The sequence below is a fragment of the Pseudochaenichthys georgianus genome, chromosome 11 (genome assembly GCF_902827115.2).
Source record: "Pseudochaenichthys georgianus chromosome 11, fPseGeo1.2, whole genome shotgun sequence".
Taxonomy (NCBI): domain Eukaryota; kingdom Metazoa; phylum Chordata; class Actinopteri; order Perciformes; family Channichthyidae; genus Pseudochaenichthys; species Pseudochaenichthys georgianus.
Genome location: NC_047513.1, coordinates 14,719,482 through 14,744,120, shown reverse-complemented (window position 1 = coordinate 14,744,120; position 24,639 = coordinate 14,719,482). Strand labels below are relative to the sequence as shown.

Genomic DNA, 24,639 nt, shown 5'->3' with positions numbered 1-24,639 from the left:
GCTAGTGCACCCTACGCAAGTAAAATACAGGAATATAAAAATAAATGGGGGGGGGGGTAGCATGTTCATGAGCCTGATGGCCTGTGGGTAGAAACTGTTTGTCAGGCTCGTGGTCCTGGATGTCAGACTCCTGTAGCGCCTGCCTGATGGCAGGAGAGTAAAGAGTCTGTGCTGGGGGTGTGTACTGTCCCTGATGATGTTGTGTGCTCTCCTGGTGACCCTGGTGGTGTAAATGTCCTGAAGTGAGGGGAAGGCTGCTCCTGAGATGTACTGTGCAGTTTTTATCACACGCTGGAGTGCCTTCCTGTCCTGAGCAGTGCAGTTTCCTGATTGTCAGACCATCTATTTCTATTGTTTATTTATGTTTTGAGTAAAAAGGCAGGCAAAAAGAGATTACGTATTTTCCCTGCTACTTTTAAGTAATTGAATGTGTTAAAAGAGTTGTGTTTTGATTGTAGAATACTTTTATTTTATTATGCACTGTCAAGAGTGGACAACATACAGTATCTGCCTCAGAATATGTCAGAGATGTGCACCATTGGAGTTGTGGTTTTATGAATTACTTTTAAATAATGAACTAAACACAGCCGAGCTGCCAGTTCTCAAAATTATGAAAATAGTTATGAAGTGACACTTTTGCATCAAGGCCCTTTGGATGAGTTCTTGCTTAAATTATGCAGGTTCTTTTATTTTTCCACCCATTTTGATTCAGTGTTGATCTTTCTATATTAATATTTCCATAGAATTCTGTGATTTCCACCCCCTGCACTTTAACTTTTTTCAATTTCTGACAATATTTTGAGGCATGTTGTCCACTCTTGACAGTGCACAATAAAATTAAAGTATTTTACAATCAAAACACAACTCTTTTAACACATTCAATTACTTAAAAGTAGCAGGGAAAATATGTAATCTTTTTTTTGCCTGCCTTTTTACTCAAAACATAAATAAACAATATAAATAGATGGTCTGACAATCAGAATTACTTCAATTAACTTACAGCAACATGAGGAAATAAAAGTAGAACCAAGAACCATGCACAATAAACCACAATCAACTATAGTGAAACAGATACCTGCTCCTTCATAAAGTTTAATTATTCTTTCTTATGTTTTCTGGAACGGAAACATATTTGCAGAACTGTTTAAATTGAATGTAGAACATTCAAAAATGTCACTCATCCCACAGAAATACACACCTGCCTTAAAATGGTCTGTTCATACTGTTATGGTCCTCGTCCTCTGAACTAAAAACCAACACGGTTACTAATTGGCAGCTTTTTGCCCTGTAAATAACTATTGTCTGTATATTAAATCCTAGGGTTTCAACAGCCCTGACCTAATACACAGTATGATACTGTGTTCTCTTAAATCAACTTTATGAACAAGTCATAGCCATAATACAGACTTATATCTGTGTACTGACCAATTTGGATGACTAATAGTCATTTTAATAAGATACATTATGAACACAGCTTTGGATTTGGTAGTTTTCTTTGATTTGTATGATAATACATTTTACTTTTTGAAAGTCAACTAAACAAAAGTTTAAAAGTTGAAGTCGTGTGTCAATTGTGATGGGCATTTCTTTTTTCTTTTTTTACCACTTTCTCACATTTTATAATCTTATCAAAAAGTCTGAAAAAACCATTGCACCAAAACTATTGATCATTTTCAGTTATAATTGTTTCTATTTTGTGACTGATTAATGATTAAAGCTTGTTTATAAATAAGCAAAAAAATGGAAAATGCACATATCCCAAAACCACAAATTGAAACATTTAGCCTATAGGCCTACACATGTTTACCAATATGTAGGCCTATAACATATTATATAACCTGATCAATTAGTTGATTGATAATTTCAGCCCGACAGAACAGAACAACTAACATCCTTCTGGAGCTGATTTATTTATAGGCTGAAGTGCTCCTTCCAGTCTGTATGTATGCTACTACATACAACATTATGTTGACACTCGGCGCCGCCACTTTGACAGTTGACTGTTGCATTCCAGCAATTGGCCCAAAACACAGCGCTCCGTGCAACCAACAAAAAAGTGAAATAATCATAAAAACAGACATTTTTTGTCAATGACCAGGAACCGCAGCAACCGCGAACGACGACCGACATTTGCTCTCTTCTCCTCCCCTCCCCTCCGCCCGTCCTCCTCCTCCCTGACTCCCTCCCTCCCTCCTCTCCGGGACTGAGAATGCCCGTGTTGTACTGACACAGTAGCGATACGGGCTGAGTAGACATGGAGGCCCGATTAACGAGAGAGGCCCGTGCTGACACATCCAGGCCCAGCTAACGGTGTGTCGGACAGGATTTTGGAGCATCTCGGGAGTTTATTACGGATATCAGTCGCTGTAAGGAACAAGGATTTTAACAACGAGGAAGAAGCAATAGAAGAAGATCCATTTCGGGTCTCTGTTGATTCAACGCAAGCCGCCATTTTGTTGACAGTTAGTGTTTTTTTAATAACCTACACTGCGCTGCATCTATTATTTTCTAATCACTGGAATTTAACTCCCCGCATTTTTTACGTGTGTTTTTCTATCGATTTAAGTGTGCGTTTGTGTTTGAATACACGTCTGGAGGTTTTTCTGTCTTAGCTGACATGCTAGTGCATCGTTAGCCGTCGTAGCTGGGATGTAGTAACACGAGTGCCTACGAGAATGTGACGGAGATGAGAGATTATGTGCATCACTTGTCCGGGGCTGTGCCATATTCACTCGCTATACACTTAATTGCTTGAATGCTGTAGGCGTTTGCTACTGATTTGCAGTTTACACACAGTGTAAATGAAAGCTGTGCTGGGCGGAATATGCCTAAATCGCCTTCAAACAGGCTGCTGATAGATGGCTAGTTAGCCGCTGCCAGTGCACAGACTGTCTATTATTGGACGGATTGTAGCTACTAGCTTGTTACAAAATAAACACAAACCTTGCACAATGTATGGGTTATAATTAGCGCCGAGTAACCACGATATCCTCATTACGTCACCGTCCTGTCTGCTATTATCTTTAATATCATGGAAATTAATATTTTGGGGGGATGCTTTACATGGTGACACTCAGTTTAACCCATCGCAACTTTGGGTTTTGGAGGTGGCAAGGTTAACAATATTCCTTTTTTGTTTGTGGCCAACCGCTCTGTGCTTTGATTTCTGATTTGATTTGTGGCTGTGTTCAAGATTATTATCTTGTTATAACCTATTTGGCACGTTTAAAAAGACAAAACGTGCTGTGTTGTTCTAGCTTGAATACTTGGGACAAAATACTCCCCTCAGGTTAGCTTTAGCTCATGGTGCTTGCGTTAGATATATTGCATTGATCATAGTTCAAATCTGACGTTTTTCATGTTTTGGTTTTTGGCAATTCAGCTCTTGGAAGATAAAATATGTGGCCCCCACGTTGATACACGCGAAGGGAGGACACAGCCAAATAATGTGAACACCGTTTCCGGACAATTACAAAGGTGAGTGAAAATCATCTGGCATATGAATAGACATGCTGATTTATAGTTTACTGTTGACATAATGGTTTAAGAATCAGATTGCTCACTGTTAGAGTTAACATTCCCTTCATCCGATTTTAATGTTTAAGCACAAGTGAATTAATTCCCAACTGCATGCATTGCAGTGTCACCTTAACGGCTTGCAGAGTCTCTGAGGCCGGATTTCGATTGACAGTAATTATGCGTATGACTAAACGGGAATGGATGTGCTGAGTGAATATGAGTACATTAAGGGTGATGCGGTCGCACATTCACGAGTTAGTGTTGACTGTACAGGAAACCGAAAGCAGATTTGGCTTGTGCAGCCCTCCTCAGGACAGCCACGTTTTCTGCGCAACATGAGGGAAAGTCTAATTAATTACAATGTTATGTAGAGTATTCGTAAGGACTAAATAACTGAAGGAACTTCTTCCGACTTGCAGGGTGTTGCTCTGATTGACACCTGTCACTCCGGTCCGATTTATTGCATCCTCTACTGCAATATTCGAGGTTTACACATCTTTAGTTTAAAGCCACGGTGTGATGGATTTATGTTAGAGCACTTCGGCTGTTTTAGGATATAAACTAATGTTACTAGTTAAGAAATGTGGCTGCTTTCCCCCCTGATCATGGATCTGTATCGGTTTTATACAGATGAAGTAAAAGACCTGGATATGACAAGGAGCTCTGAGGGCAGACGCCAGTCCTCGTGTTGATGATGTGGGGGGTGGGTGGCGTTGGATACTATTGCCATGGCCAAAGTGAAATCAGCAGTTATGAACAACGTGTGCAAAAGTGAGGGAGGGAGTGAAAGGAGGGAGGGAGTAAGGGGAGGAAATAAATGTGAGGGGGCGCGGGAAGTTGTTTACTACGTTCCTGCCTGCTCTGCTATTTCTTAAGGTTGAAGGCCTGATATTGATTATTGATTCTCCTGTTTTTCATTTTAATTTCTGACTTTTGTTTTATATGCCAGTCGTTTTACTTAAACTTCTGGTTATTTCTGTGAAGGTAAAGCAGACAACATACAGGCATGACTGATTTCCGTCTTTAAAACCAGTAGTTCTGTCATTCGGGTGTTTTGCGCTATGACTATAAACTTGGTATGCCTGCAGTGCAGTGTAATATTAACTTCTACTTAAATACTATACCTCCCAAACATGATAATGATATGCTTCAGTGTTACGGCTTATCAATCACAAATTCGGTTCAGCCAGTGTCGGATCATTTACAGGAGAACAACTGCCAGTAAATATATCTGGTTTGGCTTGTTAGAGGTGAGAGGAATGTTTTTACTCCCCCATGCGACTATTCTCTAGACTTGTGTCAGTAGCCTCTTATAGAGTAAGGTACTACAGTGGCTTATTTTTGGCATATCTGCTGTCAGGCAGCAGAAGCAGCTACTATCACTGCAAGCACTTAGTATAAAAGAATGAGGAGAGCATTTGCCATTCTGTTGGAGAAAGACACCGGGAACAGAGTTAGGGGGGTTGGTGAGTGAAATGTGTTTTTTTATTAAAGAAAGAGCACATTGACTTTGTTAGTTTGTGCGCTGCTACTACTGCTTCCAAGTTTGCAAAATGAAGAAGGAAGAGGACCGAAAAGCTTCAAGAAAACTGTGAAAGGACACAGAGATTGATGGAGTGTTAGAGAAAAGAGGGAGGTGTGATCTGAGTGTGGTATGTGTAGTGAGGGGGAGTCTGCACAGTTTTGAGGCGAAATGGAGTGAGTAATTGAAGTAAACACAGAAAAGAGGGCGTGGGGGGGAAATACAGGCCAGTCTCCAAAAATCGGGTAGAGTTAACTGTGTGGTCCAACAAAAAAACATCAACTCTACTACTGTTTTCCACTGTCATCATCTAAAACAAACATTGTCTAAGACTCTTTGTACGGCAGTTTTTTTGTCTTCTGCTCTGACACTTTAGTGATGTGTCGACTTGTATGACTTTCCTTTGGCTCCATTAAGTGGCTCCTTTAGTGCTCTCCACTAATGTAGGGCGCAGAGAAACCGCCGGCACATTGACGCTCTATCACTCACTCTCAGTTGCTGCTGGCGAGGGCTGGGAAAGGCGGTCGGATCCTCTGTCTAGTCCCAGAGGGCTCAATGTGCTGAGGTCACAGTTCTGAATTGCCTCCAAATGACTTCACCCGGAGAAAGCACCTGCTTGGGGGCGAATCCGCATTAAATCACTCAGTGGCCACGGGGAGCTGTAGACAACTTCATTGAATCGGACTGTCCTCCATGGAGCACAATTAAGGAACATGCTTCTCTCTGCTGCTGCTATGCTAACATTGGGTATGAGCACTTTGCCACCATCACAGGCACCCAGTTCACTCCAACTAATGAGGGACTTTAAGGGATTGCTCAGTTGGCCTCTTATCCTGTAACACCTCATAAGGATGTGGCAGCACTGTGGAATAAACTATTGACTTTGGACATTAAGGGCTTTGTGGACAATTCAGTCCTTGAGCCTAAAGTTAAATATTTCAGGTAGGAAAGCTTCAGCTTTGTAAATAGGTCACAGAATGTTATAGGCGCTGAGGACGTACACTTCATAAAAACTGACCTAGACAGGATGAAGGACACCCTCTAACCAAATAGAGGATAAAACTGTTTGCCCTCTGTCTACGTTTCCAATATCATTCATTTTAAGACATTTTATGCTTCTCGGCTGCTGGGCACGGTTTAAAGCTGTCAATGTTTCAAAGCTACTTGAATGTAATTTACTGTGTGGTTGATGTCCTGTGTTGTTGTGCTGATGACTAATGTGATTTTTTTTTTTCACCCTCCCTTTTCTTCTCTCTCTCTGCTATACCTGTGTTTACTCTGACAGTTGAAGGCCGGAGAAAGAGGGCTGGACAGCCGAGGAAGGGAGAAAAGCCACTTCAGAAGAAGGAGAGCTTCACCTTCAACGTTATCCCCTCCCCCCTTTCCCCCTTAACCCCTTATCCCAACCCCCAACAAAAACTCTACCTGGTATCGACAACATCCCCTCCCTAGTTAACCTGCACACCCTGTAAAGTTGTGATGGATCCGAAAAATCAGATGGGAACTACAACGCCACCCCCTCTTCTCTCAGGTGTTTCCTCGGGGGAGCGAGAAAAGGAGGGAGGGGGTGGAAAGAATGAAGAGGAGGATGAGAAGAAAAGAGACAGGGAGAAGGAGGGAGCTGTCACTGCCACTCCTGGTCCTGGAGGGGTAGGAGCGAGTGGGCCAGGAGGCGCCGGGGGTGACCAGTCCCATTTCTCCATCAAAGAGAGCAGCCTGTCCGAGGGCAATGTCAAACTTAAGATCGGCCTTCAAGCAAAACGCATGAAGAAGCCCCCTAAGATCCTGGAGAATTATGTGTGCCGACCAGCATTCAAGGCCACTGTGAGGCACACGGGCCGCGGGGGAGGCGGTGCTCGTGGAAACCGTGCAGCCGCTACAGGTGATGGGGCAGGAGTTCAGAACCAGAGTCCTTCAAGTGGCAGGGGAAAAGATAAGGAAAAGAGTCCAAGTGTCAACAAACCAGCCTCCTCTTCTTCTTCAACCCCCTCTGCTAAAGTTCCCACGCCACCACCTCCTGCTCCTCCCCCCACCAGCACTACCACCCTGTCTGCCTCCCAAGTGAATGGGAGCGCTCCGACAAAAAGGGTAAGGCGGGAGAACATTGTCATTATATGTAGTTATCACCAGTTATCACCAGAGGCTTCTTGTGTAATTGTAATTACTTTTGACCGTAACGCTCAGTATTGAGATGAACTGAACTGTTACATTATACATAGTTCAACATAACTGAAAGAAAACATTTTTAAACTAATGAAGTGGTATTTTAAACAATGCAACTTGAACAAAAAAGATTTGCACCATTTCAGAAACTGTTGAATAATAAAAAAAGAACTCTTAAACAAAATAAAAATAAAAGTCCTCCTGCTGGCTATGTAAAATAAAACATGTTTTATTATTTCAGTGAAAGAACGTCAGATACTTGGTGGCTAGTATCAATACAATGTAGGATAGTTATTATTTGTACATTTACCTTATTTCCTTAAAGTGTTATAAGTCAGTCTTGATTAGGTCAGTGGTCCACAAAAAGTTTACCGTAGTAATCACCATGTTGGTGCACAGATAAAGAGTGGAGCATAAATTGTTCTTTAGTTTTCTTTGTTTTCTCTGTTGGCCTGTCCCTATTTATCATGCCACTGCCGCCACTGTCCCTCCGTCTGTGTCTCTGCACGGCCATACCCTCCCCCCCCCCTCCCCTGCATGACCCCCTCTCTGTCTGTCCCCAATCTGACCCTGATAAGTGTTATTGAGTTGAGTCTAGAACTTCCCCCCTGGGCATGCCCAGGGAGCTGCAGACAGAAAATCTTATCAATGAATTGCAATACTATAGAAATCTATTTCTGATTAATAGATTGTACTCCTAGGTAAAGGTCAGATGTGTTAGGTTCAGTAATAGCAGTTCACTATAGCAGCCTTCAATTTATGGCACCTGAAATTTAGTTTTTGGGTACCAGCATATGACTTAAAAATGTGTTCCAGTGTTTCGGAAAAAAAAAACTTAAAAGATGTCATTATTAAATATTTCTTCCCAGTTACCTACTATTTGTTCTAGTTATTTTATAACTTGTCGTCTCTTCTTTGTTTTTGTGCAGGGTTCACCAAAGACTGATGGCAAGTCTGACACAAAGCCAGACACAAAAGCAGCCACCACCACATCTGAGAGACCCCTTAACCTTCACCGCCCTCCATCGGACAGCAAAACCCATCCCTCTGGGAAGAAAACACCAATTCCCCAACCCAACCCCCGGACATCTTCACCTTCTCCATCACTACCTGCATCAAAAGAACCTGAAGCTGTCAAACCTCCTCAATACAACTTCAGCACTGAAAATCAGCGAGACAAGGAAAAGGGTGTTCCAAATTGGGGAGGCCCCACAGTCACTGAGAAGTTAGCTCAACTCATAGCAACTTGCCCACCATCAAAGACCCCTAAGCCAGCTAAACCCACAAAGATTGACCCCGCTCCTCCTCTCCCCAGCTCAGGCTTTATGGCCCCGACAGCAAAGCAACGAGACAGGGCTATGGCCAATAGGAACACATATTCAAGAATGTTACATCTTTCCCCACCACCTCCTGTGTCACGGCCACCTGGTCGGCCCTATGGTTCTAGGAACAAAGACAATGGTATGGACAATTCACCCTCCCTGACACCTTTGAGGACAGACGAGACGGAAGGGGCTGGGAAAGCTAGTAGCAGCAGCGGTAACAGCATCAGCAACAGCAGTAGTCGCAGCAACAGTCCAGCACTTGCGTATGGGAATAACCGCCTGTCGGCTATGTCAACGGACAGTAACAACGACAACATCAACAGTAGCATTTCTAAGTCACAGTCACGCCCGGCTCACGGCCAACCCCATAACACGTCTTCGCCAGCTTGTCCCATTTCATCCTCTTCCAGCACTTCAGCTGAGCAAAGGACGTTGAGTGCAGTGAGTCACCTGGGCTCCCCTGTTATTTCACAAGGACACCATGCACGAGAGAGTCCTGCCTTGGCAGAGGAAAGCAGTGCCAGTGAGAGAGAACAGGACAGTGACAGCCCCAGAGACTTAACCAACTGCCCTCCTGCAACAGGAACAGGAAAGCCAGAAGGGAAGGACAGGGGGCCTAGTAATCAGTCACTGAGAGTTGAGAAGAGCTCTAGTCCAAGTAAGCGCAGTCCCAATCGGGATAGTAGCCGACCCGGTCGGACTATTAGCCCCCCTGAGGCTGTAAGACATAGGGCGTCTTCTTCACCAGAGCCAGATGGTGATGAAAGCCCACTAACACCTCTGAGAGATGATTCTCCAGATTCATCCATAGACTCTTCAGCGGAGCAGGACAACAAACCCCTTAAAAAACGCAGGGGAAGGAAACCCCGCTGGGGCCGTTTAATGAGTGGGATGCATGAAGGAATAGCAGGCCACGACAGTCCCTTTGAAGTGAGCCAAACCGACTTGCCTTTATCTTTAAGCTTGGAAATGCCGTTACCGCCGGTTAAGAGACCCGTGGGCAGGCCTCCGAACCCAAATAAGGTCAAACCAAATCCTGTGCTACAAAGTCAAGGGTCACAGCTCTTTGCACCACTGGCAAAGAAAAGAGGAAGGCCGAAGTCCAAAATGCCAAGGCTTGATGCTCCGGCCCGTGGTTGCCTTCCTAACAAGCTGGCCCCCTCCAAGGTCTTTTCATCTTTACTGAAGTCCAAAGAAGAGCAGGATCCCCCTGTGCTTCACCCAGAGGTGGACCTTAACCCCCCTAAACCTATGCCTAGAAAACGTGGACGCCCAAAGCGCCTTCCCCCTACCTTACCCCAGGAGGGTCAGCCTCCAACGTTGGCTCCAGAGGCCGGGGAAATTGGAGAAAAACGGTTCCGGAGCAAAGGAAATGGGCAGCTAATCATGAAAACTATTATAGGCAAGATCAATAAAATGAAAAGTATGAAACGGAAACGTATTCTCAGTCAAATCTTGTTAGGCCCAAGACCAGAAGACTCGCCTAAACCCAGTACGGTTGTTGGTTCTGTGGAAGCTACAACCCAATCATTGTCCTCCCTTGCTGCTTCTTTTGGGGGGAAACTAGGGCCACAAATTAATGTCAGTAAAAAGGGTACAATATACATGGGTAAGAGGAGAGGCCGTAAGCCAAAATCGGGGTATAACGCCACAGCTTCAACACCACCACCAGAACCCTTCTTATCCCCGAACACCACTTCCCCTCTCCATCACCATCATTCACAAGTCTTCCCCTCCCCCTCCCTCTCACAGTCTAGTGGGGGCCACAGTCCCATCAGCGATGCCAGCTTTGTGGAGCCCGGTTCTGTGCACTTTGCCAGTCACTCTCACTATTCTAACTCCCATCATAGCCACAACACATTCTCCTTCCCTCCCCCAACCTTTTCGGCCCCTAATCCACGCAACCCAGGGTTGGGCTCCTCAACATCTATGTCCACAGTAGCTTCACAGAAAAAGGCATCTTACCGCGGATACCATCACCACCACCACAACCATTACAGGCAGCACTACCATTATCCTAAGCTTTCCCCTCCCAGGCCGCTCCATCCTACCTCCCCTGCCCCCCTCACTGAACTAAAAGAAGCCACTCCGTCACCAGTCAGTGAGTCACATAGTGAGGAGACCGTGCCCAGTGACAGTGGTATAGGAACGGACAATAACAGCACCTCTGACCGGGGTGAGAAAGCAGGTGGCTTGGGTGGTATTGGGATGCCACACGGGATGGGCAGTAAGTTATTAATGCCGGGGGTCATCGGTTCAGCTGTGGGTCCAGGGGTGGGCCTTAATTCCAGAGGCAGGCGGCGACACTCCGCTGTGCTTTTGGACCGTCCCTCTCCCTCTCCATCACCACACGGGGTGGGGACATCACCCGATCCCAGGAGACCTCACCCAGCAGCTCCAGCCTCCTCCTTAATAGGACACAAGGAGAAACATAAGCACAAGTGCAAACGCCGAAGCCCACGGTGCCCCGGCTACGATAAGCTAAAGAGACAGAAAAGGAAACGCAAGAAGAAGTACTTGCAGCTGCGCTCCCGGCGGCACGACCCAGACTTTCTTGCTGAGCTGGATGAGATTGTTGTGAGAATTAGTGAAATACGGATAGCACACCGTACCACAGGACACCGGCTCGGCAGTGGAATAGGCATGGCAGCAGGAACAAGTAGAGGGCCTGGAGTGGGGAGCAGGCCTGGTGGGTTAGGAGGCACAGGCGGCCCTCCACCTCATCATTATGTTCACAGGGACATCCTGCCTACAATCTTCAGGGTTAACTTCGGCAGCTTTTACTCCCATCCTGCATACTCTCATTGCGACCCATTGCACTATGTTCGTAAACCAGACATGAAGAAGAAAAGGGGGCGGCCTCCCAAAATGAGGGAGTCCATGTCTGATGTTCCATTTTTACCTGGGCTTGGATTCCCACTCTCCAGCGGGGGCTTCTACCACCCCTCCTACAGCGTTCCCTACTCCTCTGGGCCTCTGGGTTTGGGCTATTACAGAGGCTTTCCTCCAGCTAGTGCTCTGTATCCCCACCCACACCACCAGTCACCACACACAGCCCCCTCCCACCACTCTCACCACTCACCCTCTTTCCCCCCTCCTCCCCCCACATCTTATATGCATCATCACCACCCTTCACATCTCCTACTTAACCCCTCTAAATTTCACAAGAAAAAACACAAGCTGCTTAGGCAGGAGTACCTGGGAGGAGGAAGGTCCCCTGTCCTGTACCCACCCATGTCCTCTGAGCTTTCCTTCAACTGGCACCACAAACACAAACACAGACACAAGCACAGAGAGCGCTGTGGGGAAGAGGACAGAGAGGAGGCAGCGAGAGGAGGATCAGGGAGCCGGGCTACTGCAGGGATTTCTGACAGCGGAGCATCAGGGAAAGCAGAGCGAGTTGGCAGTTTAGGAATGGCGGAGTCTTTACAACGATGCCGCTTTGGAGAGGACACAGCCAGCACCAGTGCCAGCAAGCAAGCTGCTTCTACATCTGCCAACTCCCCTTCTTCTTCCTCATCTTCATCTGCAGAAAGGTACAAGCGCAAAGAGAGCCCCATGTCCTGTCTCGGCCCCTCAAGGCTCGCACTGGGTAGCAGCTCAAAAGGTCACCATCCAGTAGAGTCCTGGTTTAGGATGGGGGGCAGCTCTAAGGCAGACTACTCTAAGCTTTCACGAAGTCAAGTGTCACCTGGCCAGGGTCCCTTCTCAGAAGGACAGCCTGAAGACCCCGCAGGCTGCTCAGACAGTGAGAATGAGGAGCCTCTCAGCCCAGCAGTGGATTTAGAGCCTGGATCCCATGATTCTCCAAACCTTACCAATCTTTTTGCCTCTGCTCTCACCCGCACTACACTGAAGGGGGGCAAGTGCAGAAAGACTGAGGCAGTCACAGAGAGCTCGAGCTTCTCCCGCGTGGACCGACCAATAAGGAAGGACCGCTCGACGTCAGCAGAAAGGAGAGACTTGGGTAAGTCTAATTTGTACTGAATTCAGTTGCATCTTTATTAATGTGCTGCCAACATTAGGGAATTTCATGATGGAATTAAATATTATAAGTAACCGCAGCATCTGCATTGTTAATTTTGAATTAAGAAAAGGCTGTGTAAGATGCACTAAGAAAAGCAGCAGGGAGCTATTTGCTTTAATTTGTTCTTGGATATTCTAGTATGGGATGCATTGCATCCTATAGAGGTCATACGCTTTTGCTCACGGCAAATTACATTTGCCATTGCTTAGAGTCAATTTTGCACCAAATTTGTTTTCCAAAACTAGTTCTGTGCATGCAGTTGTATCAAGTATCCTGCGGCTGAAGTCTGATGAGCCATTAGATATTGCCATATGGCACAGCAAGCGGGCATTCAGATCTTGCTTGATCTCGGCTCAGTGAAGCCTGTGTATCTTCCGAAAATCCATCATACTACTGAGGAGTTGCGTAGTGGTTACAGTTGAAACCAACCAAACTTCAGCCGTGGTTAGATCAAACGGCACTAGATAATGATCTGCTCTGGATCTACAGCCCTCCCATCTGTACAAAGAAAATACTAAAGTGGATCGGGCCAGTTATTACAGTAAGATAAAAGCTCTCTCGACATCCCCTGTGCATACACTGTCTGACATTTGGTAGCTCTTACTAGTGGTTACAGGCTTGGCAACAAAAAAAGCATGCGTAATGACTTAAACTGGCTCCTCTGTGAGTGTGGATGGCCGCAGTTGGCCACAATTGATATAGCATTCCAGCCAGAGCAAAAGGGGTGGAGTGTTTTGTTAACATGCTATATTTATCATGTATTCATCAACAGCCCACAATGTATGTATGGGTGTTCGTGTTTATATGCATGTTAGTAAGCAAGATCCGTTTAGGAGGGATGGGACCATTAAGGATTTTACTGCAGATTGCAATAAAAGCTGGTTGATTGTATCGAACTATCAATATTCTCACAAGTAACTTGAAAAAGCCATCTTGCCTGCTATCTTGGTAGAGAAGGGAAACATAGAGCCTCATTACAAAACAATCTGAAATGATCTTGTATGAAAGACACGGGCACATTTTTTATAGCTTTCCATTTATTTGTTTAATTTATGTATTTTTAATTATGTAGGGGGACCTTATGTTTAGTTGTATCTGAAATGCAAAAAAAAAGTTAGAAACAAAAAGTTATTTCACTATGTTTTAGCGCCATCTTTTAAGAGTTTAAAGCATGTGTTGATGGTTATAATGATTATATAGCAATTTCAATTACTTTGCAAAGAAAGCCATAACATGAACATTTTATATTGTCTCTTTCCTGGCTGTAAAGTACCCAGTGAGGCTGAGTGGTGCAGTTCAAACCACGCCAGGGTAATCCTGGATTAGAGCTCAGGATTTAGGGTCAACCAGCGGTCGCAGACTGGAATGGGAGAGTAGGCCATGGGACGGTGTTAGAGGAGATGATGGAGGTAGATTGATGCACGCTGACTGAGGAGTATTAGTTGAGAGTGAGAGTAAGGGGGATAAAAGGACTGTAAGAAGATAAGTTGCAGCATTAAAGAGCAGGTGTGAGGTTTCCATCCAAATGTTTTTGAAATTTAAATAATAATAAAAGGCTGTTTCGTTATTACTGTTACTGCTTTTAATATTCAACCTGCAATAACCATCATGATTACAGGCCAAGGCATTTTCATGTCTTTCTGCGTTACACATTATTCATAATACATGTGCAGTGATTATCTTCTCTTCTTCTTTGACTAGGGTCATCAGGTATCCAGTCAAGAGGCATTGCCCTCTCTCCCCCTGAAGGGCCCGAAGGATCCATGCACCACCGGCAGCAGCACCATCACCAACCTTCACTTTTTCACTCGCACAGCTCTGCCTCCTCCTCCTCCTGCCTCTCCCCCTCTCAGGACTTTTGTCTGGATGCCTCCCTGCCCCACCACTCCTATCGAGCACAGCCATCCAAACACAGCCTGCACCACGTCAACAAAATCCTGCGTGCCAAGAAGCTGCAGAGACAAGCTCGTACAGGAAACAACGTGGTGAAGAAGAGGGGCCCCGGACGTCCTAGGAAACACCCCTTACCATCCCCGCCACCATCCCCCCCACCGGTGGTCGAGTTGAATCCGATCCGGCAAAGGGACAGAGGGGCAGAGCGGCCAGTGGGGGGGCGAGCGTGGGAGGAGGACACTGTGACAGAGGCTATTGAGTCAGTAGTCCAGGGCCAGTGCAGGAAAAGTCAGAAGAAGACACAGTGGGACGGAGGAGAGGATGAGGAAGACGAGGAAGAAGAGGAGGAGGACGGGGAGGTAGAAGAGCCTGAGGAGCGGTTGCCAGATAGAGAGGAGAACCTGGGCAATCTGGCGGCGAGGTCCAAAGCTGGGACAGGAAGAAGCTGGCTTACTCAGGAAGAACTCCAGCAATTTCGTGGGTATGCAGGTTTTCAATCCTAGTACTAGGGCTGCTCGATTATGGCAAAAATCATAATCTCGATTATTTGGGTCAATAATTGATATCACGATTATTAAAAACGATTATCCATTTACTTTGAAAACATCCATTTATTGAAAAAAAAAATGTGAACAGTATGTTTTTAACAGTTGATTACCCTGAATTTTAAGTATAACTCAACTGGGAAAAAAATCATCATTTTATTTCGATTATGTTGTTTTCATAATTGTTGCAAGCCAAAATCGTAATTGCGATTAAAATACGATTAATTGAGCAGCCCTACCTAGTACTGACACAGATTTACACTGAGTGTACGAAAGGCAACATATATGAAATCCAGTCGCCACTTGAAACCTTGTCATGGTTCCATTTTAGCTCAACGGAAAGCAAGCCAGATGGCCACTGCTCCCCAGAACCCCCAGCGCCCGTCCCCGAGGAACAAGCTCCTCCGCCCGCACCCATTATCACCCAACGGGAGAAGAGACCAGCCAGACCTCCAAAGAAGAAGTTTCAGAAGGCGGGACTTTACTCGGATGTGTACAAGTCCGAAGAGTGAGTTTCTAAGAAATCCTAAATCTTCTGACGTTTATTTTACATGTCAATGCACCAGTTTAACTTAAGTCAAACTTTTTTTTAACATTTCTGTTCCAAACCATGCAGCCCCCGGAGTCAGCTCCTGCAGCTAAAGAAAGAGAAGCTGGAATACATACCTGGAGAACATGACTATGGATTGTTTCCGCCTCCAATACATGTTGGTGAGTCTGTTTTTTAATATACCAGACAAATCAAAGATATTTTATTTTCGGGTGCCTTTTTAAAAGTTTGATTGTGTCAGTCATGTTGCTTTTTAAATAACTTTAGTATTTTACTTTATATTAAAACCTTTTATACAATAATTTGCGTTAATGTAAATTAAATTATGCGGTACTTTACCTAATCCATGTTCAATTCAATTTCTGTTCATTTATCTTCACAAGAATAAGTCCTAAGTCCTCTCCTATATATTTCTTATACACTACCTAACATTGTCTATGTCTGGCTGGTTCTGCATCAGGCCCGTTTCTTGTAATGGCCTTCCTGCCAGCTGTGAGTAGGATTTTGACCAAGTCATTACCCTACTTCAAAACCACTTCAGTTATATTGCCCATGGAACACAATATAACTCAATGGAACACTTATTGGAGTTTAAATATCCTAAAAGCTCATTTAATACTGAATTCACTCTTTTCCAGAATGGCCTATTTTGGGGCTAATCCAAAAGATTGATGCATGATTTGCATCGGTTTGGCCACATTGCCTCCAGAATGTGTGTTTGCTTTTTATCTTAGGAGTAGTAAAGAAACAATTGAGATTTTTCCAATTAAATTCTCTCCATTTATTTGAATGTGGGGATGTTTGTAGTGCTGCTGTGTATTTATTGAATTGCCAGAAAGCGTTATATACCAAAATGTACAGTATATTGCTATTGAGATATTAGATCTTTTGCCATATCGCTAGACCTACTTTGCCACTGGAAGATGTCCTAACAGTGCCTCCTCTATTCATCAGTTTTGTTTCTATGAGCAGAGGTAAAACATTGGCTCTTCATGATGTTTGATTAATTAACAGTTTTGCTGACTAAAAGCCCTAACAGCTCTTTCTACTTTAGTCACCAAGGGCTTCTGGGCTTACTAATCAAAACTATACAGATTACTCAGTAAACCTGCTTCTAGGAACAGGACCCTCGCCTTTACAGTCAGCACACGCCTGTATTTACAGCTATGATAGGTGATAAACCCCAAATGTTTTATCAAGAGTCTCATTTTCATACCGGTTTTGATTATAAATGTGATTCGCTTAGCTGTTAGGGGTGTGACGGTTTCAAGCAGAGACCGAAAACGCATCTTTTGTGGTTCATTTAGATAATTTAATTCATAAAGATAATCTACTAAAGTGACTGACGCCAACATTTTAGCCTGAACCAAACTATGGACTTTAAGAATTGTTACACCCCTTGTATGTTTGGTCAATCATTGCTTCCCTTTTCTTTTATGTTTCAAGTTAATTTCTTCCTCTCAAATTTGCCCTGCTTTGTTTTTACAGGGAAGTACCTGAGACAGAAGCGCATTGATTTCCAGTTGCCTTACGACATCTTATGGCTGTGGAAACACGATCAGGTGATAAATCACATCGTGTCGTGTTTGGTGTTTTTAGGGGTTTCCCATGCTCACTGTCAATTACTGACAAGTAGTTTCAAAACGTACAGGCCCAGTGAGGGCCCACCCACATGTTGGTTTCTGTCTCTGAACCCTCTTTGTTTTTCTATTTCAGCTTTACAAAAGGCCGGATGTCCCCCTTTATAAAAAGATCAGATCAAGTGAGTACTCAGAGTTTATCCAGTGATTCGGACAGAATGTATTATTTAACCTCAATTGATTTATGTGCTTGCATTTCTTTGTTTTATTGAGTTTGTTACTTTCACTTTTGTGTTATCCATTATATGCATTGTTTTCGTGCATACAATGTTAATATTAATACAAATTCCTGAGAGTGTCAATAGCTATAAATGTATAATGATAATCTCCCATTTATGTCACAGATGTCTATGTGGATGTGAAGCCTCTCTCTGGTTATGAAACAACAACATGCAACTGTAAGCCGCGTGAGAACATTAATGATAAAGCCTGCCTGGATGATTGTCTGAATAGGTAAGAAAATCAATCAAAGCATATAGCGGCCACTATTTGATGAAGAAAGTCAATATGTGTTGGAGAGTGTTGTTGAGACATTGTTTGTTCGATAATGAAACCTTAATGAAAAGAAAGTAAACGGGGTATTAGGAGTCAGCCTCATTTCACTGCCTTTTCCCCCAGGATGAGTTTTGCTGAGTGCTCTCCCAGCACCTGTCCCTCTAATGATCAGTGTGACAACCAGCACATCCAGAGACACGACTGGGTCCAGTGTCTGGAGCGATTCCGGGCTGAAGGCAAGGGCTGGGGCATCCGCACCAAGGAGTCACTTTGCTCTGGACAGTTTATCATCGAGTACCTGGGAGAGGTGGTTAGCGAACAAGAGTTTAGGTGAGACAATCTTGTCACGTAGTCTACAATACATTCAGTCTGTTTCTTCTCTATGTTCAGGACGTTATTTATCCTGCCATGGAAATCAATTAAAACCTCTTTTTTTAATTTTCTCTCCCACCATATTTTAGGAGCCGTATGATGGAGCAGTATTTCGCCCACAGTGGCCAGTACTGTCTGAACCTGGATAGCGGCATGGTGATTGACAGCTACAGAATGGGCAATGAGGCGCGCTTCATCAACCACAGCTGTGAGCCCAACTGTGAGATGCAGAAGTGGTAGGTGTCGTGGCAGATTTAAACCAGTTCCCTCCTGATCTCCTTTTGTTGCTTTTGGGTTCTCTCACCAAAGCACATTTTTGACTAAACCCTTTAAAGAATGGGCATGTCCAAGTTGAGGACGGATAATTGAGCCAGACATGGTATGTACTTTACAGAGCAGATATGTACGCTGTAGCGGGCAAATACATTTGAACAGAATGTGTATATTCAAAGACATCTATGGATTGTGTTGCAGAGATATATCTATTGAAATTAGCATGCTGACTGAGTCCAGAGAACGTGGAAGTAATACATCCTTTGACCTTTGCATTTTAATAGTTTAGTATCTAATAATAGTAGAGGTGACATGCAGCCCTATATCTTTGGAGTTCGTGGCCAGGTATTAAACATTGCGCTTTTTTAAATTCCAGCGTTGTTTACACCCATGTTTATTATCCTCTTCTTCCCTATCTTTGTTGGCTTATATCAGCGTATCTTGTTGTGTTACCTGTCAACTCAAAAAACAGCTCTGTGGCTTTAGTAGGGGTCCTAAAACTCCACAGGGAGTGTTTAAGGACTGTGGGGGACATCAACAGTCACACACAGTATATTCAAGAGGGAGTGATAAACAAGTGAAGCCGAGTCCTGCTCAATTGTGAGAGTAGAGTGAGAAAGCTGATTGGAAAACGTTCCAGCTTGATAATTCAGCATTTATTTTTCTAAATGCTTCCGCCACTTACGGTTAACGAACTGGAAAATACCAGCCTATTACCTAAATAGTTTCAGTTAATTGCTATTTGTTTGTGTGCCTGGTGATTTGTGTGAGCTGGGTAATTTCTTACTCAGTCTGTATGAGGCAAATGGAGGGAAAGTACCAGAAGGGGACGAAACGCTATGGATATTTTATCTGAAGTCTTCGCACATAATATCAAATAGTGGTTTCAGTATAGGTTACCTTGAGTTGTAATGAATCTTGTAGCTATAAATCATTGTGAGGGTTTATAGTTGTTAGATCCCCTCTATGTGGAAGCAATTCTATATTTAGATAATGTCTGAAGTTGTGTGCATTCATTAAGGTTAGCAATTGAACCACTTTACTTGAGATACAGATAAGTAGATGCAGTGCATGTTTGCCAGTATTGGGTTGCCCTTGTTTGGGTATCATATACAAGCTCTGATAGAGACGCGTGTAGCAGGTGCGCTTTAAATGACAAAGCTCTGACTTGAAACCCCAGCCTTATTATTGTGGTTGCGTGGGGATAATCTGATGAGATCACCTCAGTGAGTCCTTGCCAGTGTTCAGAGACCTAAATGGCTTAAATACCTTGTACTATGCCAAAACAATTCACTGGTTTCCTCAGGGATTGTTCTCTCAACATGGCTATATAGCCTGCAATAGGATACTTGGTTTGGCAGGCTTTTTCTGTGCCTGACTTTTATCAGTGAGACCTACTTTTTCTTTGTATTTAACCATTATGTTAAATGTCTGCAACATGTGTCAGGACAGTTAGAATGTGACAGCTAACAACCTCCAGGGAGCCAGAATACAACTGTACTCTCTGCCCTACAGCATAGGACTCATCTAGGACACTGTGTGTACTGTAGAGTGGCTGGGCTGAAATAAAAGACTCCACAAGGATGGAGGATTTTCAGCACAAAGCCTGACGAGTCATCCATCTTAGATACAGCTGTAGTGTCTGAAGACAATGCGCTGAACCAGCTTTTTACCCCATAGAAGGAATAAATTATCAAGTGGCTGGCGAACAGAATAGCCTGCTTTATTCTTAGAAGAAAAGCTGGAGGGAGCGTTGCTTTGGTTTGGAGAAGGGGGAAATAAGGGAGTACGAGGTGTTAAGCAGTTGCCAAATCGAGCAAATAAAAACCTGGCCAGTCCTCTTCTCCCTTTGTCCTGATTTTAACATGCTCTGATTTAATTAGTTCTAACTGGGCCTGGTCAACATTGGTTAAACTTCTAAAAGCTGAACCCTCCTTTTTTAGACTTTGTAATGTTCTCCCTAGACAAAAAAGGATTGACCTGAAAACTATTAGATTTCCATTTCTTTAGTTTTTAAAGATGAATTGAATTTGTTCTGGTTCCTGTTGTTTATTAACACCGGGGAATGTGCTAGAAAGTCATTTCATTTTTATTACCTATCAATATATGTACTTCTATATAATGTCATCAATAAATGACTTTTCTAAACATAGTAACATATGCATGTGCCTGCTAGATTTGCTTCTCTAACCAGCCAAAATAACATAACTATTGAGCAGCTCGCACAATTTGAACATGCAGCCATTTGCAGGTGTTTTAGATAGATCCAGTGATTTAAACCACTCAGACATTTTACGTCTTAATTTAACAAATCCCCTCATGCTTTATGGTTACCGATGAAATTCATCATGTGTATCCACGCAGCACCAACTCATTGCTTCTTCTTCTCTCTGTCAGGTCGGTGAATGGCGTTTACAGAATCGGCCTCTTTGCTCTGAAGGAGATCCCTGACGGCACTGAGCTCACCTATGATTACAACTTCCATTCCTTCAATACAGAAGAGCAGGTAAAACACCAGCGGCCATCTTTGAGCAGCTAATAGAACAACACTTTTCATATTTCATTGCAGTACTCATTACAACTCTTTTTTTGGGGCATTCCACAGCAAGTGTGTGAGTGTGGCTCAGAGAGCTGTCGGGGCATCATCGGAGGGAAGAGCCAGCGAATCAACGGCCTGCCCCCGAAGGCGGGAGGGACGCGGCGGCTGGGCCGACTCAAGGAGAAGAGGAAGTCCAAACACCAGCTCAAAAAACGAGTGAGTGATCAATGTCAATACAAATACTGAGAATGTGTGTTAATTACTTCTAAATAGAGATTATCAAAGACAACTTCATTTGTATTTCTAGAGAAAGCGTGGTTTTTTTTTTACCTACATGATAAAATGCTATAATGCTGTGCTTAGACTTGTCTTTAATTGAAACTATATCCTTTTGTTATGGTGCTGAAGCTGAAACTTGATACAAGTGTTGCAGTGTTTTAAAATCAGGTGCAGTGTCGATGTAGGGCGTGGATGTGTGTGTGGGGCTCAGAGGGGCTCTTGGGGAGCCAGGTGTCTAAAAAAAAAAACTCAGTAAAGAAACTTTTGTATTAAGGTTGAAAGTTATGAACACAAATGTACAGTATCATGGTTATGAGGATGAATCATTCAAGGAAGTTCTCAAATTGTATTGAATTTGAAATAAAACCGGAATTACACATAGCGTAAGATTGAGCTAAGATTGGTCTTCATAAAACTTCTTTTTATCCTCAGGAGGAAGAGTCGAGTGACAGCAGCAAGTTTTACCCTCATCTCATGAAGCCCATGTCCAACAGGGAGCGGTAAGCACATAAACAACAATACATAAGCTAAACTTTCTGAATGTAACTTTATTATTTTGGTTATATTTGGTATATATTCAGAGTTATGAATTTCACTGAAAGTAGACAATATGCTCACAAATATTTGCATTCTGAATCAGAAATGTAATGCAATGCAATCTATTCTATCTAGAATAAAACAACCATTTGGTTACATTTCATTTATTATAGTTAGTTTGCAACTTCAATAACCAAAAGGACTGCTGTTTATGCTTCTCGTCTCATTAGTTCCTTAACAGAATGGTTAATGGTGTATTTAAGCTCTAAAGTGTGAGGTGTGAGTTGATGCTTGCACTCAGTGTTCTCACACTTCTGTCCTCTCTCCCTCACTCATCAGGAACTTTGTGCTGAAGCACCGAGTGTTTCTCCTGAGGAACTGGGAGAAGATGAGGGAGAAACAGGAGCTGCTGAAGAAAGAGGGCGAGAGAGATAGAGACTCCGGCAGCTTGTCTTTGTATACGCGCTGGGGAGCTGTCATCCGGGACGACGGTAATATTAAGTCAGGTGAGTTAAGTTTAGGGGCTCAGTTGCATCCTTTCTGAGCATGGAACTGAACCTTAAGCCATATGCAATGTAATAACGAATACATTAATAACGTTTGTGCCCTGTTTCTAGACGTGTTCCTGACGCAGTTCTCAGCCCTTCAGACGTCTCGCTCGGTACGAACGCGGAGACTGGCCGCCGCTGAGGAGAACACAGAGGTCACACGCACGGCTCGCCTCGCACACATCTTCAAGGAGATTTGTGACATGATCACCAGCTACAAGGGTAAGTGATTAAGGAGAAATATAGAGCATGTGACCACACTGGTGCTTGTGTAAGCATTTGCTGAACAACATCTTTGTCCTTTCGTATATACTATTCTTATTGGTCTGACCTCTAGACGAATCTGAGGCCTCTAACCCACCCCGTTCAGCAGTTATAATTAGGGATGCTCCGATCCATCGGTCACCGATCGAGATCGGCCGATACTCACTCTCTACCGATCCATCGGTGCTCTCTAAACATGCCGATCGCGAGAGCCGATCGCATGACGTAAAATACATGACACTTTTCTCTGTGTGCGGCAAAACAAGCTCGCCAACATGGCTTCACCGGTCTGGCATTATTTTAAGGTGTCTGAAAAAGACAGTAAAATTGCGGTATGCAACGTGCGTGAAGCAGAAATCCTGCAGCTCCGCCCGCCGGACCGGGAAGCGGAGCGAAACACACAAGAGTTAGACCTAACACACTTAGCTATTTTATCTACGTCTGGAACAAGCTAAACTAGTTATTATAAATATATTTATTCTTCACTGTCGGGTCACTCATTACTGGATCAGTGAGCTGCATGAGATACTGACAGGCTGTCAGGAGAGAGAGAGAGAGAGCGGGAGAGAGAGCGGGAGAGAGAGCGCTTCCGCTCATTTCTCCCGTGTTATTATCCAAAGTGAATGTAAACTTGAATAATGTACATCATTTGAATGTAATAATTAAGTTGATTGTTGTTTGTGGAAGCTCCAGTGAATGAGCCCCATTAACTGAGTTTAAACATCACTTTAAATGGAAGATTTAAAGTGATGTTTAAATCTTCCATTTAGGCCCCGCCCACTCGATCGGATCGGTGATCGGTATCTGCCGATACTGATTCCGGCGATCGGCCCCGAAATTGGCGATCGAAGCATCCCTAGTTCTAATATTTAAATAAAGATATGATGTCCTAAATGCCAATGTTGAAATTGTAAAAAGTGCTTCTGTGTATTGTTTATTTGTTCCAGAAAGACTTGACACTGAAGAAAACAGATTTTCTTTGTGTTTTCTGTTGGCAATTATATGTCTTTCATTCATGCTGCTGCTTGTCTTGGCCAGGTCTTCCTTAAAAAGAGACTCTTCATTTCAAAAGGACTTTACTAGTGGAAAACAAATAATATAAAACATAGTTTAGGAATGTTATCCTTCTTTCTCCCTCAGATTCAGCCGGTCAGACACTTGCTGCTCCGCTGGTGAACCTCCCATCTAGGAAGAGGTAAGTGTGTGCGGACTTTTTCCTTCATAACTGTTTTCCAGACACCAGTGTTACTCTGTTATCCGCTCTGTCAGTTTGCAGCACCCACATAGAGTAACAGTTTTAATCTTTTGCCTCCCATTTCAGCCGTGACAGCCTGTGCTTTGATTCTTGTCCGCTACTGATAGTATCTGTATCAAAACAATAACAGCTCATTATGTCTCTTCGGCTACATGGTACTAATACTGTCAGCAGCCTGTGTCGTTACTGTTTAAGCCACTGTGTGCACAACATTAAACCACCATGCAGCATGTGTGTTCATTTAGCAGGCTTGTTATGATGTCTATAAATAGTATAAATGTAAAAACATGACACTGATATGATGGCACAACCGGCTGCCTATCTCTCTCAGACCAATCCAGTTTTAAATGTTTTTTGTAAATGAATACAGACTTATCCCTCTTTTTGTTGTGCCATCAGGAACAGCCAGTACTATGAGAAGGTGTCCGACCCTCTGGACCTGAGCACCATCGAGAAGCAAATCCTCACCGGCCATTACAAGACGGTTGAAGCGTTCGACACAGACATGCTCAAAGTGTTCCGCAATGCTGAGGTAGGCAGCCGACATTATGATCCCCTTCAATGTTTTTCGGTTACATTCATACAGTATGTGAGTATTTAAAGATACATTTGATCAATACAACTGAACACCAAGTGCTTCATGGTATCTGGCATCCACAGTGCCTTTGCTTTCCCAATCAGTGACTTTGAGCCATTAAAGCAGCAACTCAATCGTTTCTGAACCTTCAAAAACTGTTCCCTCAAAGCAGGAATTATTTTACACTTCGAACTGTCTTTCAGGAACTACATTCAGTCCCTGGTTTCTCACTTCAAAGCTCGGGTTTAAATTCCCATGAGAAATGTACAGTAAAAACACCCTGATGCTGAGGGATAAACCCACTGCCATTTGAAAA

At 43.7% G+C, this 24,639-nt stretch overlaps 1 protein-coding gene across 3 annotated transcripts in view; it reads left to right on the top strand.

Moving 5' to 3' along the window:
- Positions 1 to 2,204: 2,204 nt before the first annotated feature.
- Positions 2,205 to 24,639, top strand: part of ash1l (ash1 (absent, small, or homeotic)-like (Drosophila)) — a 31,162-nt gene continuing 8,727 nt past the window's right edge. For 2 of the 3 annotated variants that reach the window (XM_034094790.1, XM_034094788.1), the window contains exons 1-19: positions 2,205 to 2,366; positions 3,383 to 3,477; positions 6,327 to 7,129; positions 8,134 to 12,496; positions 14,258 to 14,930; positions 15,326 to 15,502; positions 15,611 to 15,705; positions 17,033 to 17,106; positions 17,261 to 17,306; positions 17,529 to 17,637; positions 17,803 to 18,009; positions 18,141 to 18,287; positions 20,722 to 20,830; positions 20,930 to 21,079; positions 21,575 to 21,642; positions 22,019 to 22,185; positions 22,297 to 22,449; positions 23,632 to 23,686; positions 24,146 to 24,278. In XM_034094790.1, coding sequence (XP_033950681.1) covers positions 6,521 to 7,129; positions 8,134 to 12,496; positions 14,258 to 14,930; positions 15,326 to 15,502; positions 15,611 to 15,705; positions 17,033 to 17,106; positions 17,261 to 17,306; positions 17,529 to 17,637; positions 17,803 to 18,009; positions 18,141 to 18,287; positions 20,722 to 20,830; positions 20,930 to 21,079; positions 21,575 to 21,642; positions 22,019 to 22,185; positions 22,297 to 22,449; positions 23,632 to 23,686; positions 24,146 to 24,278 — 7,335 coding nt within the window. In that variant the 5' untranslated portion in view covers positions 2,205 to 2,366; positions 3,383 to 3,477; positions 6,327 to 6,520. Of the gene's footprint in view, positions 2,463 to 3,382; positions 3,478 to 6,326; positions 7,130 to 8,133; positions 12,497 to 14,257; positions 14,931 to 15,325; positions 15,503 to 15,610; positions 15,706 to 17,032; positions 17,107 to 17,260; positions 17,307 to 17,528; positions 17,638 to 17,802; positions 18,010 to 18,140; positions 18,288 to 20,721; positions 20,831 to 20,929; positions 21,080 to 21,574; positions 21,643 to 22,018; positions 22,186 to 22,296; positions 22,450 to 23,631; positions 23,687 to 24,145; positions 24,279 to 24,639 lie in introns of all 3 variants that reach the window. The other variant, XM_034094789.1, reaches the window with a different exon arrangement.